General features: G+C 34.4%; 1 protein-coding gene across 2 annotated transcripts; it reads right to left on the bottom strand.

Moving 5' to 3' along the window:
• Window positions 1-733: 733 nt before the first annotated feature.
• Window positions 734-13,013, bottom strand: MAP1D (methionine aminopeptidase 1D). 2 transcript variants are annotated; one of them, XM_086439473.1, is made up of 10 exons: window positions 12,808-13,013; window positions 10,786-10,855; window positions 10,000-10,231; window positions 8,505-8,666; window positions 8,364-8,405; window positions 7,346-7,417; window positions 3,820-3,899; window positions 2,648-2,745; window positions 1,557-1,604; window positions 734-1,090 (listed from the first exon to the last, which is right to left on the bottom strand). In XM_086439473.1, the coding sequence occupies exons 1-10, from the start codon at window positions 12,911-12,913 to the stop codon at window positions 945-947; spliced, it is 1,056 nt and encodes a 351-aa protein (XP_086295599.1). In that variant the 5' UTR covers window positions 12,914-13,013; the 3' UTR covers window positions 734-944. The 2 variants fall into 2 exon arrangements, with proteins under 2 accessions (XP_086295599.1, XP_086295600.1); XM_086439474.1 differs by having other exon boundaries at window positions 10,000-10,228; window positions 12,808-13,011.
• Window positions 13,014-18,369: the final 5,356 nt, after the last annotated feature.

Raw genomic sequence — 18,369 nt, 5'->3', positions numbered from 1 at the left:
AAAAAAAAATTATTTTTTATAATTTAATCCAAACCGTTAATTGTAGAGAGTGGAGGTGTCATTTGGGCCTGTATGACAGTCCACATGACCAAAATGAGAGCCTCAGTCGATGCAGCCTTTTTCCTATATTATAAATAACAAAAAAAAAATTTATTAATTAATTAAATGTATCATAAAACAACAAGTTCATTCTCATCTGTAGTCATTTTTTCAACTAAAATTTAAATTGGACTCCTATTTGATGAAGAAAAAAAAATTCCTCAAATGGCTCCAAACTACTTCAAAAAGAGTATGAATTTATATTTTTAAAACCCAAAAGTCAACTCGAATCCGATCCAAAGTTGTTAGGACCAGACTTGGCCTTAGCCGACTTGGGCCTAATCGGAGTAAGGACCAGTCAAGGTACAACACACCTCCTTAGAGATGAGTAAGTTTGGCATTATTGTCCATCCATCAATCAACAGGACTGGATCGACTTCTCTCACGTAACCAATTCAAAGACGTGCAAATTGAAGGTTCTGAACAATAGAGAAGAAGACTAAATAGGCATTGATTGAAGTAGCGAACAAATTTGAACTCTTAAACCAAAGAAAAATATAACTTTAGATCAAATTGAATTAAAGAAAAAAGATTCGTTTAACCGACCCAAAATTTTGGTATCACAATAGATAATGATGATGATGATGATTACACATTTTCATTCGAATACCTCAGGCACTAAAATCAAATCAAATGGAAATAAAAAATCTATTAAATCACATAATATGATTATGATTGTGCCCATTTGTAGTTGCATCAATAAATAATCGTAACAAGGACCACATACATACCAGATAGGTAATGGAATCACAATGTACGGTACAAATGAGGCCGTTGCTAACGAATTTTAGAATCCCAAACGAGAGCGTTCTTAATGCCCCTCGTAATGGATTGCAAGTTTGTTTCTAACACTTGGTCAATATCTCAGCCCCATCTTCGGTGATTAGTAAGGTGTGCTCAAACTGTGCGGACAGACTTCCGTCTTCTGTAACGATCGTCCAGTTATCATCCCACATTACCGGATTAAAGCTACCCATTGTCAGCATAGGCTCTGCATGAATTGATCACAAAGGTTATACACACAAGACTGCTTGTACTAATAAGTCCAGAAACAGTATATTTCACAAAAAATGCCTCTAACGTCTAAACTACTTTTGGGTGTAGAATCATGTATCACATACTACTATGTGGCATTCAGCCAACCCCAAAAATATTTTTGGGGTCGTTTGAGATAAGCCTTTGTTGTTGTTGTACATCCCTCTTTCGAAATTTTGTGATGCGAAAAGCATCTAAGAATTTATTTTATTTTCTAATTCAACTGGTTCAGTTTGTGTTCTGTTTCTTCAAGCTCCTTCAAATATAAAATAAGTTCAATTGTATTCAATGTCTCGATGCACAATGCCAGACTTTTTTCACATAATGTATTAGATAAAGCGTTGATTGTAATAAATCATATAAAGTTCAGAAATGAAAATAAAAATTAAATAAGACAAAATTGAACGGTGTAAACGTGTTACCAATTGTGAAGGTTTGACCCAATACCATGCGCCCAACTTCATTGTTTCCTGTAGAAGTAATAAAAGGGTTAGCTCAAACGTTATATCATGTATTCCACTTGTCAAAAGTTGCATTCAACCAAGTCTAGTTATGCTCCCACACTTGCAAGAACAAAAAAATAAGGTCAGCTCCCTATCCCTTTCGTTTGGGGTCAAAAGGGCAATTTCCAGAGCTCGTACTAATATATTATCCAAGGCCAGGAATATTGAGACATTGAGTCACCTTAGGGGGAGTAGATAGCTGGACATTGGGTCAAAAAGGAGATTTCCAAAGGCCCCAAACACTTAAAGAAGAGCGGTCTTAAGATGAGCAAGAGAGGGAACCCACTTTTTCTCTTAAGGACACAAATGAGGTGGATACTATTGTTGTACGTGTATCACGACACACTACCAGCTCTAAGACATAAATAAGTTGCTCTCTTATCCAATACAAGCATGTTGACAAGTCTATTTGATCTTGATGAACCCATCGAGCATTTAAATCACACAAAGAAAAGCAAAGAGGTTGCACGCATAGAACCCCGCTCAAAAGATAACACAAAAGTTGAAAGATAGCAAAGAGGGCAGTTCAAAATTCCGTGCCATTTTGAAATGTTTTGCAGAACATTCTGATTTTATACAATATTGTATCAAAAAATTGAATGTTTCTGAATGCCTAGGAATGTTTCGGTCGAGACTGCTTTGGTTTTTTTTCTCCACCAAAACAATGCCTCGAAATGAGATTTTAAACCTTGATTATGGGTACAATAGAAGCTGGGCATATTGATGGTTTCCTGAGGATAACTATCATAAGGAAGCCAGATGAGCTGAATAAAAAGTACTCTATATAACTTCCACATGTATAACCTCTTGTGTTCATCGTGTAGGATTGTGTGGCCAAAAAACCAGATAAGCTCATCATGGGTTTTCTTTGGATAGATAAAGCAGATGGATTAAATATCTCTTGGTGGCGAAGAAGAATTTGTACCAATCCCAAAGATCAGAAAGATTTATGGTCTTTATCACTAAAGAAAAGAACATAACATGAGCCTCATTAAGTTCAGAATATGTACTATAATGTAGAATAACTGGATCAGCATGGAAGACCCGTCCCACTCCATGGCCAACGAACTGCCGAACAACACCATAGCGATATTTATCTGCATGATCACTTCAACCACTTTAAATGTGAGAAAGTTAAAGTATCAACACTTAATTGCATGAAGCAAGAAGCAAAATTGAATTATTTTAGGCAGTAAAAGCGAGAATAAAATTTTGGAATGGGGGGAGGGGGGGCACCTAGGATAGAAGATTCTTGCAACTATCTATATAAAAAAACACAATGGTTGACCCCACTCCCTTTATCCCACATAAAGAGGGGTTGCGATTTAATTTCCTTACGAATCTCAAGGAAAACTTTAACTTTATTGTCTTTCCTCTTCTCTTCCTTCCAAGAAGACCCTTCAACCTTTATTGCCTTTCCTTTTCTACCTCCCTTTCCAATAATACCCCTCCAACTTTATTGTCTTTCCTCTTTTTCAATAATACCCTTCCACCACCATTGTCTGTCCTCTATTACCCATTTTCCAATAACAAATGACAGGCATTGGTTAGCAACTTTGTCCATAAAAATTGGGTTATTTTCTAAGACACCGAGAGAGAGTCACTTGTGTATAAGTATTTGAGTGAGCTGAAATGTAATTCGAACAAAGTTAAAGATGTCTCCATTTGAATAATCGAAGAGATCCCAGAAATGGTGGAGATATTCAACAATTTGTTGCATCGCATACCGACGTAGGCAAATGAAAATGGGGATATTCCAGCAAAAGGTGTTTTAGGGGTTGCTCTTTGTGATACTGTAGAGATAAATTTATTTCGTGATTCATCAAATATGAATACAAGAGCTATAAGAACTTAAAATCAAAGTAGAAAATCAACAAAAAGAATATTATCTGTTGATTAAGATGTAAAAACCACCACTAGCAACTTGTAATTTATAAAGTATCAAATACATGTTAATGTGATCTCACAAGAGAAAATAGCAGAATCAGTTGAACCTTTTTTGGTAAAATATCAGTTGAACAAATTATATCAAAAGTAGAAGAAAGGAACAGCAGGACAAACCCAAATCTTCTCCTTTTCATAGAAACACATTTTTCTTATATCTGTATTTAGTTTCCAGCCAAAATGCAAAATAAAGAAACTATTGAACCAAAAATAAAAAATAATGTAATCAATGCCTTACTGTATTGCCTTTCCAATTTTCTTGAACTCCACTCCTGGTGCACACACTGATATTGCCTTATATAGACATTCCTTAGTTACCTAGAAGACAAACACAACAGGCCCACTTAACAATCAGGACAATTGTAGAGCTTAGTCAGATAGACAACCATAAGAAAACAACCTAAGTGGCTAAAAGTTGTAGGGTTTTTTAGAAAGTGTATTTTTCTACACCAATTTTTTACTTATAACACACCAAGCTATAGGTAGATAATCATTTGATTTCAAAAGGATTGATGTGTTGTAAGTAAATGTTGGTGTGCCAATAGAATTAATCTTTTTTATTATCCTGGTTGACAAGAATATGCTATAAATGATGAGACAAGAAATTTAAGGAAATTAAAAAAGTAGGCAATAAGCATCATCATCAAAACCTTATCTCTAAAATTTGGAGAATAAGAAAATAAATAGAAATCCAAAAGAAGAGTAATGAGGGAGTGATGCATCATAACAATTCCAAGCCGTTGAGAGTTGAGACCATGGCACCCATGTCCTATGTGTGGCCAAAAATGTAATAGCCTCCAGGCTCCACTTCTCAGACAGGAAGGTTATTCAATTTTAAAAAGGTAACAGCGGCATGGTTAATGCGGGATGCAAATCAAGCCAACACTAACAGGTTTTGACGGAAATTTTATAATTATAATTTCTATTCGACCTTCATCATCGTAAAATTAGCTTTTCCACCACCCTTCCCAAAGTAGAACCACCTTAGAATTGAACAAATCTAGCTTGTCCTGCATCAATGGTCCACTTTTCCAACAGAATGGATTTCCCTTACTATACATAATTAGTACTAGGAGTATAACATGAGTGATACTTTGGCAAGCTATTCCAAAATGTCGGGCTCTTCATACAACTAAGTTGAATAGGCAATGTTCTCTTTCTCACCAGAAATTTAAGTAAATTCCTAAGGATGCAGTGAACCCAATTATGGCAGAAGGACAATAAGGTGAAACAAATAAAGAGAATAGTATACCTCAGCACAACGTCGAAACACAAGTGACATTCTCATCTTTCCTAACAGCAATCGTATCTTCCCAACAAAAGTGTAGAACTTATGGAGTTATATCTATCTATCTAGTGACCACTAACCATTTCAAAATCTTATCTCAGCACTCTTGCCTTTCACCGACTCTTCCTCTTATCGATAATTCTCACTGTGTAAAACTCAAATGTAGTATAACCCCATAATCTGACACACTGGAACCTTCCTCTGGCTATTATTTTATATATGTTACCATTTCACTTATTATAAAATCTTAACTAATATAGGTTAGAATTTTTATTTTTTTCTTTTTTGATAAGTGATAAATTAGAAAATGATAAATGATATGGCTTACAATTCAAAATATATATATTTAAATAACAATAAATTCCCAATTGAATTTTCTCTTTGTTAAAGTGGGTACGTAATAATTTTTGGCAAGTGGATATACTGTTAATAATACTATTACTATCTTTATAACATTAGTACATTTATAAATCTTAACCAGGTTGTTTTTCTAATAAAAATTTATATTGATCAAAAACAAAATTATTACATTACAATCAAGGCTATTGTTTTGTCTTTTGGAGGATGAAAGGCCATTTCAAATGGGAAAGCTTTAGAGATAGGTATCTTCCTGGTGTTGATGAAGTTCTTTCAGATAAGCTATTTATGGAATTTGGATGAAAGTGGATCCTTTTTGGCAAAAGGGTTTTCTCTAGATAAATGTAAGAAATAAAATTGAGCAGAAGCCAACTATTCTACAAAAGGGAGAAGGGATGAGATTCCGTAGATAAGTTCTCTTGTGAATAGTTCCCTGTGAGTAAAAACTTCTCTAGGAACACCCTACAAGGTATTAGGGATAAGATGACACACCCTCTTTTTTTTCTGTAAGTCGGTATTAAAGTATTCTAGAATCTAGACAAACATTTTGGATGGTTATAGAAGTATCATTGTTTTGTAGAATGGAAAAAAAAATTTAAATTATACATTTCAGTGGACTAATTAGCTCTAACAATGAAATTAGCTCTAAAGGATATTAAGTTTATTGTTTTTGTCTCTCAGCCACAATGTCAGGAAAATAACTTTTAATTAATTAAACTAGCTTAGTAATTATTCAAGATAAACTTATATGTTCTACTGTAATATTTAAATAGGTTGATATTCAAAGGAAAATATGCTACTAGATTCACAGACTAGAACGAAAAAATCACATGAGGAATGGTAACTAATAATTACAATACGTTGCAAACAGGAAAAAATCCAACAACTAAAAATAAAAGGCACAAGTTGCCATATTTTATGTTCAAAAAACTTCTAGTTCCAATCATACACAAAGCATCCACATATTGACGACACCATCAAAGTTTCCATCTTTGATGTGTTACTTATAAACCCTCGGCCTCCACCTTCAAAAGATGTGAAGATCCAACTGAGACTCTACACATTATGCAACAAGACGTTCTCTTCCCGACTCCATTTTACCCAATTTCATTCACTGAAACTAGGTGGCATGTGCAATAAAAAAGGGCTCATTTGTAATTTAAAATTCTGATTAATGAGTTATTTTGAAAATTACACATATTTTTGTAATTTTTAGAACTGATCAACGTGATTTTATGGGACATGAGATTTTAATTTTCTTGGTTTTTGACCAAAATGACCTTGATTATATTAAACTTAAATGTTAAGGTGGGGGCATTTTTGGAATCCAAATTTTGGCGTCGAACCACTTCTACTCTGCCTTCTCTCATTATAATAGTAAAGACATGTTCATAGTATGTTTGTCATATAGCAGCCTTCCGACTTAACATTGGATACTTTCCTTCAATTATTTAATCTTAGAGATGAAATGGTCCCACAAAAATGACTCTACAATTATCTATATAATGAAACACAACGGTCGTCTTCCCCCAATGTTGTCAATTCCGCATGCATCTCAAGTAATAATTTCATCTTTATTCCTTTTCTCTCCTCCCATTTCAAGAATAGCCCTTCAACTTTATTGCCTTTTCTCTTCAACTTTTTTTTTTTTTCTCTTCTCCCTTTTCTCAATAATAATACCCCTCCAGACTTTATTGCCTTATTCTTCTACTCATTTTTCCAATAATACCCCTACATCTTTATTGTCTTTCCTCTTTTACATCTTTAACCCCAAAGAGGATGACCACCATGCCGTGGGCATGGGCAAACTCTAGGACAATAATGAAATTGAACAGCTTGGTTGATTGTTAGAGAAAGTTGAAACCCTGTCAATTCATAATAACATTATCACTACGTCAGGTAAGTAGATAAGACCTCGAAAATATCATGGAAAAACTCACTTCTGACCAATCCAGTAACTGTCAATTTTAAGATGGTTTTCTTAACTCCCTAAAAAACAAATCCTTACTAATTTCCCACTCATCAAAGAATAATCCCAATAATTTATATTTAAGAAAAGAACGAGTTTTAGCAAATTAGAAATATGAGAAACAAAGTGCAATATATATCACAATTCTACCTGAACCAGGTTCTTGGCTTCCTCATCAACATTTCCACAAAAGAATGTTGCTGATGTATCACCATGATAACCCTGCAATAATAACCATGTCAGATAGACCTATGAGAGCATAAAAGCGAAAAAGAAGTGGACTAGACATTAAGACAACCTTTCGAATATTTTGTGATTTTACAACCCCAATACTCGATTCTTTAGCAAAATCGTGCAAACCAAGATTGTAAGTGAAGATATCTATGCCTAATATCTTGTGAGCCGTAAAAAATAATTTTCATATAAAGACAAACCAGATCATGCAAACTAATTTGAGAATTTTCTTTTTATATGTATAAAATGTTATTAAGAAAGAGGAAGTAGATACAAATGGCTAGGAGGTTGGGAAGACATGCCTAAGATTCACAAAATAGAATACAAGCAACATTTATAATGAGATCCCATTTGTAAACAAAGTCCTTCAATAAAATACGAGAGATTCTATATAAATCACCAAAGACCCCAACTCATATGTAAATCACCAAAGAAGTAGTACATATCTTTTGGGGGGCGGGGGGGGCGGGAGCTCTCTAAAATAATCCTTAGCATTCCCCCAAATAATTTAGACCGAAAGGAAAATAGAAGCTTTAATGCTTAACTCAACAACATGGAATTCTCAGTCCCCTCAGAAACCCTCACAATACACTCATTTCATAAACCCGCAGCATAATGAAAATAGAAGCTATTTCCAGAGTAACTTCTCTCCAAAAGAGAAAATAATATAATACCAAATCCGACAATGATCAAATACAGAACATGGCAATGCCCAACAAATACTAATTGGCTAAATAGATTATTTGAGAATGGCAATCCTGCAACAGATACAAAAAGTGATACAATTTGGGAACTGAAATCAAATTGAAACTTCAAACATAAGTTCAAAAAGAAAATTACCCATAATTCTCTTGAAGCCTAGTTCAAGATTGTACTGTTCATTAAAATTCATAATTTCATGAATTTAAATCATACAAGTATTAGAAAAACTTACATTCAGAAAAACAGTAACGTCAATATTGATTATGTCACCATCCTGCAAATCACAACATGCATAAGCATATTTAACATTATTTATAGGTTTAGATACTTAGCTGCAACGACAACATGTGTATATTTTCAATGCAGGGTAGACCTCAAGTGCACGGGAGTCTGGTATGCCATGACAAATGCATTCATTGACCGATGTACACACACTCTTTGGAAAGCCACCATAGCCAAGAGGAGATGGATATGCTCCATTGTCAATAATCATTTGGTGAACAGCTTCGTCAATTTCATCAGTCTTTATGCCTGGCTGCCAATAGAACCACCAATTAAAATTTTCAGGTGAAAGTGTCCCTCTTCCTACCTTAACAAATTCAAAATCCATGAATTTTTTCCTCATATCTATTTCTATTTCTTGTTTCTTGGCAATTATAAATTGACTAACAAAGGAACTTCATGCTAGACTGGAGAAACATTTTTTTTTTATCAGTAAAGCGGAATTTATTGATAAGAACAACGAGGGGGGTCGAGGAGACCAACCCACTACAAAGAGAGAAAACAAGAAAAAAAAACAACAATGAAGCGAGAGGAACCAATCACTCTCGCGATAAAGAGCAAAACCTATCCCATCTCACAATGAAGTCTTCAAAGAAGACCCCCTTAAAATCCTTATAAAGTTTACACCAAGAAAACAGAATCTCCAAAATCAACAGAACTAATCCTTCCAATGTAGATACTTTCCCCTAAATAATACAGCGATTGCGATCTTTCCAAATTCTCCAGCAAATTGTAAATAGCACCAAGAACCAAAGGATCCTTTTGGAAGAAGAGAAAGAACCTCCTCACATCAATCAAGATTCCAAAGCCAACTTGACTGATCGGGGAAAGCAATCCACTATACCAAACAAAGATAAGAAGTGCGACCAAATACTGGAGAAACATTGTTCTCTTGTATAAAGTTTTGTAATAATAATCAATCTTACAATTGCGCAATTATTTTAAAAAATCAACAACTCAAAGTATAACTTGTTTCACCACTATTCCTAAAAACACTCCTAATAACATAACATAACTAGAGTTTACCTATGCCTAAGGCACGGTCATCCTCTTTTGGGTTAGAGGGGTAAAAAAGGAAAATAACAAAGTTGGAGGGTGTTTTATTAAAAATCATTGGGGTTAAAGGGGTAAAAGAGGAAAGATAATAAAGTTAGAGGGGTATAATTCAAAAAGGGGTAAAAGAAGAAAGTTAATAAAATTGGAAGGATTATATTATTGAAGGGAGGGTGAAGAGAAAAGGCAATAAAGTGTGGGGTAGTGTGGATCCCACTCCACTGTAGTTGGAGGGGAAGTTTATCCCTCACAAAACTATAGCTAGAGTGGGGACCACCATAGTTTTTTATTATATAGATTCTAAGTATTTACTTAGGGAAAAAAAAAAGGATTTAATATAAGAAGCATTATAGTATACCAAAACTAAAGTTTATACATGCTAAGAAGGTACGGTGGAAAATCTTAGTAACTCAAAATTAGTTTGTGGCGAAGAGCCCACCTAAAGATCTCTTACAATTACTTATAAATAAACCACAACAACACTGTAAATATTCATCTAGAAATGACACAACCAAAAACATTCGTAACTTTACCTTGACTAAAGTCCCAGCATATTCCAAAACCTGTGCTGCAAGTCTTCCCGAAGCTCTCATGCATTCTTTACCCTTCTCATCATGCATTTCGGGTCCACTTACAATTCCAGGCGACTGTCGTGATTTAACATAAGATGGCCTTGGTATGTGATCTGGAACAGGTCGACGAGGAGAGACTTTTCCAGGCAGTAAACGCAAGCGTTTACTGTTCAGTAAGTTATCCTCATTCCTGCTAATATGAAATTATATATAAATAACCTCACACACGTATCACCATGTGCAAATGTAATGATGCAGGACAGGAGGGAAGAAGATGTAATACAGGTTAGGGAATCTGGTTTGGGTTTTCAGGAAAAATTCTCCTACTAAACTTAAAATACTTAGTAATAAATTTCTAAAGCACGTAGAACTTAAAAAAAAAAAAACATAAAATAAGCCCGTACATAAAATCAAATAACTAAAAATAAAATTAAAATTAAAATATGACCCAAACAGGATAGGCTCGTGATCTATGATGTCCCCATCATGCAATCATATTGTATCATAAAAAATAAAAAAATAAAACAGCATGTCAGTTAAAGGTTTGAATGCTTATTGTAAGTATTATAAATTTATTCTGGTTGTGTACAATATATTTTTTATCAACTCAACATATTTTCTGTGTGGGTGTGGGTAACAAATAATATGGTATGCCTGACCCTAGTATCAGCATTTTGATAGAGACGTGAAAATATCAGAAAATGAAAAGAATGGCTACTAGATTACAACAGAAAATATGTAGCATACCTTTTATTGAATAAGAGATCGGTTAAGCCAGAAAATGTTCTTGAAAACCGCATTGATATACGTTTGACTCCTGCTTATAATAATTAAAATGGAAAAAAATAAAGGCACTTGTTAATTTTATCACTAGTTGGAAGCACATTCATGCAAGTTTAAAGCTATTAATCTTTCCATGACAGACTTGCATAGAATCATTCAGCAAAAGAGTCCCACAGTAGATGGTAGTTAAATTATTCAGACAAACTTAATCTATCCGTATGCAACAAAAGGACTTACAAAGTTCGTAAGATGTTAGTCTTCAGATTTCAAACATTCCCCATCCTTAGAAAACTATAAGTAATTGATAATTGTGCAACATTAAAGAATAAAATTGATTTCATAAATCAATATTTATGTTATCTTACGTAGGATTTCCACCTAATTGTTTAAAAGAAAAACAACAATGCTTCAATATGAAGGCTGGATAGTAATTGTTCGGTTACTAGCTGTAAAGAAAGACCCCTTATTATGTAACATAAGGACTGCTAGAAGTCAGGTGTGCATTCTTCAAGAACCAAGCACACTGAAGGAAACCAACATTTTTTCTGGAAAAAGTTCAATTGCAAAAAACATGAAACTCAGTATGCACCATATGAGTCACGACGGACTATTGTAAGAAGTTTCAGTCTTGTGACATGTGATAAACATGTGCCTTCTGTTCAACGAGGGGCAATTTCGAAATTTCAATAATTTATTTTCCACTACGTTTGCATGTAACAAAATGTTCAGTACTTGTATTTGTTGTAAGGGTACTTCTAACACTACATATCTATTACCTGCCTTTCTAAATCATCAACTCATAAAAATTTCCTAACCTCATAGACAACTAAAGAGAAAACCTACTAATAAGAAAGGGGACATCCTTCAACCAGACCAGCAATCAAGAAAAGGGCACATCAGCCCAGCTCAAGCGAACACCTCAAACCCAATCACAAAAACCAGTTTCACCCAACTCTATCTAGAGCTGTAGCTAAGACTGAATTAGGAATATTAATGGGCATGTCACTCTCGGAGAAAATATCCTTTTTGAAATCCAAATCGTATACACTTAATCAACTACACATTGGTTGGTTGTTGTTTTTTAAACTGAAAAGACTGATATCAGATTTGGGTATGGACTACAGAGCAAGCTATGGTTCCATATTTGGATTTAATGGTAGCTCTTCCAAAGTAACACAAACAATATTGAACCCAATTTGCATATATTTGATAAACAATAGAAGATGGGTCTTCATATTTTTTTTTTCAAAATCATGGATATACAATCTGGTTATTAAACATTCTAACTATATATCACATATCCAAGACCAAGGTTTAAAATCTCATCTCGAAGCAAGGTTTCAACCAAGAGAAAAATCGATATTATCACAACCTAAACATTCCGATACATTCCAAAATTCTCCCGAAATTTCCAGGTCAATGCTTTGTATCACTTGCCCAATACATTCAGATACATTTCGATATTTTGAACCATGTCCAAGACAACCCCATCTGATAGATGGTGCCTTGTAAGCAAAACAAATGAAATGGACACCCCAAGATATCATCTCTCCATTCAAACACAATTGCCTTGCCAATCAAGTAAAACAAACACTACGTTTGCTGCCTCAGCTAACAACAACTCAATTTGAGCAAGCTAAGGTTTCAAATTCAGACTTTATGGGTAAATAATAGTTCTTCCAAAGAGTTGTATACTGTTTTTAACCCAAATTGCATATATTTTGTAATCAATTGCTCATGGGTTTTCATTTCTTTTACAAAAAAAAATCATAGATACAAAATCTAAGTACTGAACATTTGAATAGTAAATCACACATCCAACAAAACCCATTTGACAAATTATGTACCAAAACTAAAACAAATGAAAAATATCAAAAGGGAATATAAAAAAATCATCTTTTTAATCAAAGAAAAATGATTTTAAAAAAAGGCAATAAAATTATCTAAACCTCCACATAAGATTAAGAGAACACTTCAAAAAGGCACCTGGGTTGCAGTTGAAGAGACGGTGAAGAGGCTGTGTTGAGTGAATGAGACGATCCCCGACAAAGGAAGAGAGGAGATGAGGTTGAAGGGATGAAGTTCCGACCATTTTTTTCCTTCTTTTTATTCTTTTTTTCCTCCCTTTGTTCGAAACAATATCTTTCTCTGCTCTGCTTTAGAGTTGAAACACACGTATCTCCTTTCTTCTCTTCCCGGTTAAAAAACAAAGGGCTGGACTATTTGCACCCACTTTTTTATTCGTCCCATTTTTAAATAACGAAATTACTCGTCGCACCCACTTTTTTGTTTTTTTTTTTTTAAACCTATTTTTTTCCCAAGATTTTATTCGATTGGAAACGATTGAAAATTTACATTGCAACTCAGTAGAATCCTATTGAATCCCCCTAAAAGGACACGATAAGAACCTATCGATTTTACTAAATCCTTTTAGATATATTCGATAGGTTTCTACTAAATTTAGGTTGGTAAATTTGATATTGACTTATCTAATGAAGTTTCATTTAGATTTTTTTCTACTACAAATATTTTCTATTAGATATTAGATTAGGAGTTGAGATTTTCACAATTATTGTTAATCTATTTTACAAGCTCTAAAGGTATTGCTTCTTATACTACAAAACCTTAATTGAAATTCACGTATGGTTAAAGAAGATGAATGAAAAAGAGGGAGAAGCAATTAAGAGAGAGATAAAAAGGAAAATGAAAATTAAGAAGTAAATGGGGTAGGAGAGAAATCAAATTCGATAATCGATAGGGGATGGTGGGTGAAAGCAGTAAAATTAAAATAACTGCTTTTACCCACTCTTTAGCTGAGTGATAGTAATAAAGTGGGTGAGACAAGCAATAAGGCGAGTCCAAACTCAAAATAGGGGGCAAATATTTGAGTGATTTAGAGATACCCTTTCAAATTTTGATAAATATTAGAGATACCCCTAACTTTTTCAAATTGATGACATGCACTCATTGACTTTGGTTGTTTTATGAGAGATCGATAAAATGACATTAATGACCTCATTTTATTCTGGATTAACAAAAAAAAATAACTTGATTTTTTTCCTTCTAAAAACTAGACATCTTAATGCTATACGAAGAGAACCCAAATTTCTTTAAATTCATTGTCTTATTATGTTGCTTTAGTTGAGACCAAGTTTAAAGATCGACTGAGCTAGATATGTTCCCCACTTCGCTTGGACTTGTTCTTAACCCATAGACCTTTTTTGTTATGGAATTGTTTGGGATTTCTATCACCACCGGGCACTAAGGTTTCCTCTATTAGAAATGATGCTGAGGTTGCTATGCCCTTGTTCGCTTTTCAAAGATCAATTTGTTAGTACCTTGGCTTGGGTTTATTGTGGTTTAAAACACTTTATTATAAATGTTCAAGCTCGGTCTCAAAGAATGATTTATGCAAGGACAACTGTACGTATCATGCACGTATGGGTTTACCCCTTTCACCAATGTGCCCTTCTTCTTTTTATTTTATAAATTGACTATGAAATTTTGTTTTTGTTTTTTTATTTTTATTAATTGATTTTCATTCGAGGGAGGTAAGCCTAATAATGCATTTTTGCAGGGGTAGTCTAATATTACCAATTTAATTGGAAGTTACTAAATTACCCTAAAATAATTTGCATTTATCGTGAAGAGCTCGATGAGTGGAAGGTGATCGATTTTTGAAAGAAAAGCGAAAGGTTTTTGATTAATAGCTTTGAGCATGACAGATTTTCTACGAAAGAGAGTAAGGGATTTTGGCTGGAGATTGAAGAAAAGGATACTTTGGGTATTATGTGATAATCTTGCAGCAAAAACCTAGGTCAAAGAGCATCCCATCAGTTTGCAACTCCAGGGGCTATCTTCAATATTGACCCAAAAGTACAGGTCAATATGTAAATCACCCTAAATTCAACATTCTCGCCGCCTTTACGGTCATGGTATAGAATTTTCGGCTGATTTAGACACACCTCCTCCAAATATTTGTAAATACTTGAAATACCACGTCACTATTAAACATGTTATGTCCCTTGAATCCAGTCTTCTCTTATAGACTACTAAAACATGACACACATACCCACGTCTTCAACCTAACCAAAACCCTTGATTTTTCTTTTCCAATATAGCAAACTTCAACCTCTCTGGTGCATTCTTTTAAATTTATTTTGACCTCCTTTCCAATTGATCATTTTCATTAATCTTAAGACCTTTGTAAAAAACAAAATTTTTTACCAAAAAGTATAATATTTTTTTAATTCATCAATCATCCTATCTTGCCTTAAGATTTAAAGGTTGAAGTAGATAGAATCTTAAAGTGAGTGAGTAGAAAAAATTACTTAAAAGATTCAATATAACAACTTTTGAAAAGAAAAAATTAAGAAACTTTGATTAAAGATTGAAAATGAGGGTATTTGGATAATTTTATAAATAGTTTATAATATCTTTTTCCTTCCTTGAGGTTTGAAAGTTAAAGTCGATGGAATCTTAAAAAGGTTTAAATGTGTGTTGGAAAATTGTTCAAAATGTTGAAACTGATTGGTTCTAAAAGTAAAATGGAGGGTTTTTTTTGTGTGTTAATGATTGAAGTGAGGTTATTTAGATGATTCTCCATTATTCTATTAAAGAAGACTAAGTTTAGGGGCATGTCATCAATTTGAAATCACAGGGGTATGTCAATATATTCATCAAAATGTAAAGAGGTGTGCCTAAATCAATCATTGGATCAACTTGATCATCATATTATTAGTTCATAACCCCCAACCCATTCTCATTTTGGGCGGAACAAATCTACTAAGTCTTTGATACCAATTAGTAAGAAAGGTTTTAAACTACGACATAGTCTTTGAAGCTAAGAAAATATATCCCGAGCAATTGCAATAATCAGGTTCATTGATATTTCTAGTATGGTAGATGTTAACTTACTATAAATTGTTTGGTCTTAAAGGAGATCTTATATAATCTTGTACGTAAGGAGTTATGTGGCGCCCCGCCGAACACTAACACAAATCCCCATGTCAGATTTCAAGGTACGAGGTGGCACCTCGAAATTTTGGCATGGTCTCCTCTGTTTATGTTAGCATTCCAAGGCGATTCAACCTGCACCTGATAAACGATATACAATCCTGCATATAACAAACAAAATATAATACTAGCGGAAGCCCATATACGTTTAATAATGTTCGATAGATTAGAGTGCGGAAGAAGAAAAATTATATACAGGATTATACAAAATTCCTCACTCTAACAGAATTCCTAACACTCCAAACAAATCCATAAGACTACTTGGAGAAATTGACACTACTAGGGGGTATAGTCCTAGTACTTACCAGGTGACGGACTCTAGTTGTCTATCTGACCAACCAGATGATCCTCATTCGTTTTCTACACTTGTTTCGCCAAGCTTCAGATCTGAAACTAAAAAAAATGGAGAAGGAAAGGGTGAGTAACAATGGTTACCCAGTAAGGAAGCAACAATTTCTGCCAATAACCTCTCCTAACATGAACGAATAAACATACTGAATCATTTTAAAATAAACAAAGTTTTACAGAAGAAAACTACGATTAACTGGTACATATAGCCAGGGATGAGCAACTAAATATTTTAAAACTCACATTACATCGATCAGCAGTACTCACTATAACATTCTCTTTTTATACAAATCTAATTGATCAAATGGAAACAATAAACATGCATTTCATTTTATATATCAAAATAAGCAACAGATACATAATACACGATGGTGGAGTATTGGAATTAGAGAGTTGGGATTCACGACTGGATCGCTCCCAGTCGGGACATGATGTTACAATTCCTTTCTGGCTTTTAGTTCCTGATTTTGTGGCCGGTCGCTGCCCTTACCACGTTTGGTTGACCATTTATCCGGTTCAGGCTGGCCGTTTGACGTGACCGTAAGCAATGGGTCTCTTTTCGATGTGTCAGAACGTTCGACTACTATAGATTGTTAGTGATCACTGACCAATCATCTTCGTCTATGCCTATCAGGCGTACATGTGATTCCCAAATATGCAAACCATTCGTATACGACCACCTTTACATTACAAATTCACTGGTAAAGATAGAGAGGAATAACCCGGATTCCAGTTGTGACTCCACTCTCATACGCGTCCCATACCACGTATGAGTTTGGTGGTCCCTACCGTACATCCCAGGATAGTACACCACTCCGGATGATATGATGCACTATCCCTTCAGGCATTCACAAACTCTTTAACAGCTCACAAAATAGCCACTTATATATATTATTTTCATTTGAAAACAAAAGAAAAATTAACAATACAAGGTTGAGAATAGATATCCAGTTTCCTACCATGCAAGTGTGGCCACCCGGCCTAAAATAAATAACATAACAGAGCGCCTCGCGCTAACAGAAAGTAAATAAACATGCAACCAGTAACATTATCCCTGGATATCCGTTCACCAATCTGCATACAACACAACAACGTAAAATGCAGACATCACCCCTCGGGTGTGACTGACATTTTACCATTTCATACCCTTTTTCCATTTTTTTCGACTTTTACAGTTTTCAATCTCTTCATAAAATATCCATTTTCTGATATTCATCAACTCAATATGAGTTCATTGAATATTAAATCACATTTTTCAACTATACAATTTATTTCTATCAATAATATTGAAAAAAAATACAAATTTCATATCAAAACGGGGTCCGAGCAGTGCACAAGACCCAATTTATGGCAATAACCTGTTAAAATACTCTACCCACGTATAATTTGTTAAAAATACAATTAAACATATCAAACATGCAATTTCTGGCGTGAATTTTGAAATAAACAAAGAATTCTATATTTCGAAAATGCATCCAAATTTTTCCAATAAAATCCTAAATGCAATTTTCACAATCTATGATTATTAATAGAAATTCAGAGTTCCTTACAATCTCTAGGCGAAAGGATCAAAGTGTGTGCGCGAAAATCGAGGCGATCGGTGCGGAAATCGAGACGGACCGAACTTCGAAACGGCTGATTTTTGAAATCGACCTGGTGGTTTTGAAGATCTCGATGTGCTCGTCTCTTCTCCCTTCTACGGCGAAAGGCGGTTTGACCCCGAAACCGATGAAAATCGAGGTCGAAGTTACGAAAATCTCCGTATAAAAATACGGCTGATTTTTGACTATACGGGGTGAAAAAGACGAGAAAACGGAAGGAACTTGGTTTGGTTATGTAGAGAATGAGGCTGCGGACGTTTCTCCCTTCTGCGTCGGAAAGCGATTTGACCCCGAAACGGACGAAATCCGAGGTCAAAGTTTCGAAATTTCCGTATCCAAATACGGCTGATTTTTGACGATATCGGGTGAAATAGAAAGTGAAATGAAGATAGGTTGGGTGGGTTTTGTAGAGAACGAAGCTGCGGACCTTTTTCTCTTCTGCGGCGATCGTCGAAAGTGGACCGTTTGCGAGAGATCTGAAGTGGAAAAATCGGAGGAAAAACAAATTTCTTTTTTTTTTTTTTTCGCACTGTTTGGACGAGTGGGGAAGATGAGATTAAAAAAAAAATTTAATATTATTTAT

The sequence above is a fragment of the Akebia trifoliata genome, chromosome 4, assembly GCF_017979445.1.
Source record: "Akebia trifoliata isolate Shusen 1 chromosome 4, ASM1797944v1, whole genome shotgun sequence".
Lineage (NCBI taxonomy): Eukaryota > Viridiplantae > Streptophyta > Magnoliopsida > Ranunculales > Lardizabalaceae > Akebia > Akebia trifoliata.
This window is presented reverse-complemented; position numbering and strand designations above follow the sequence as displayed.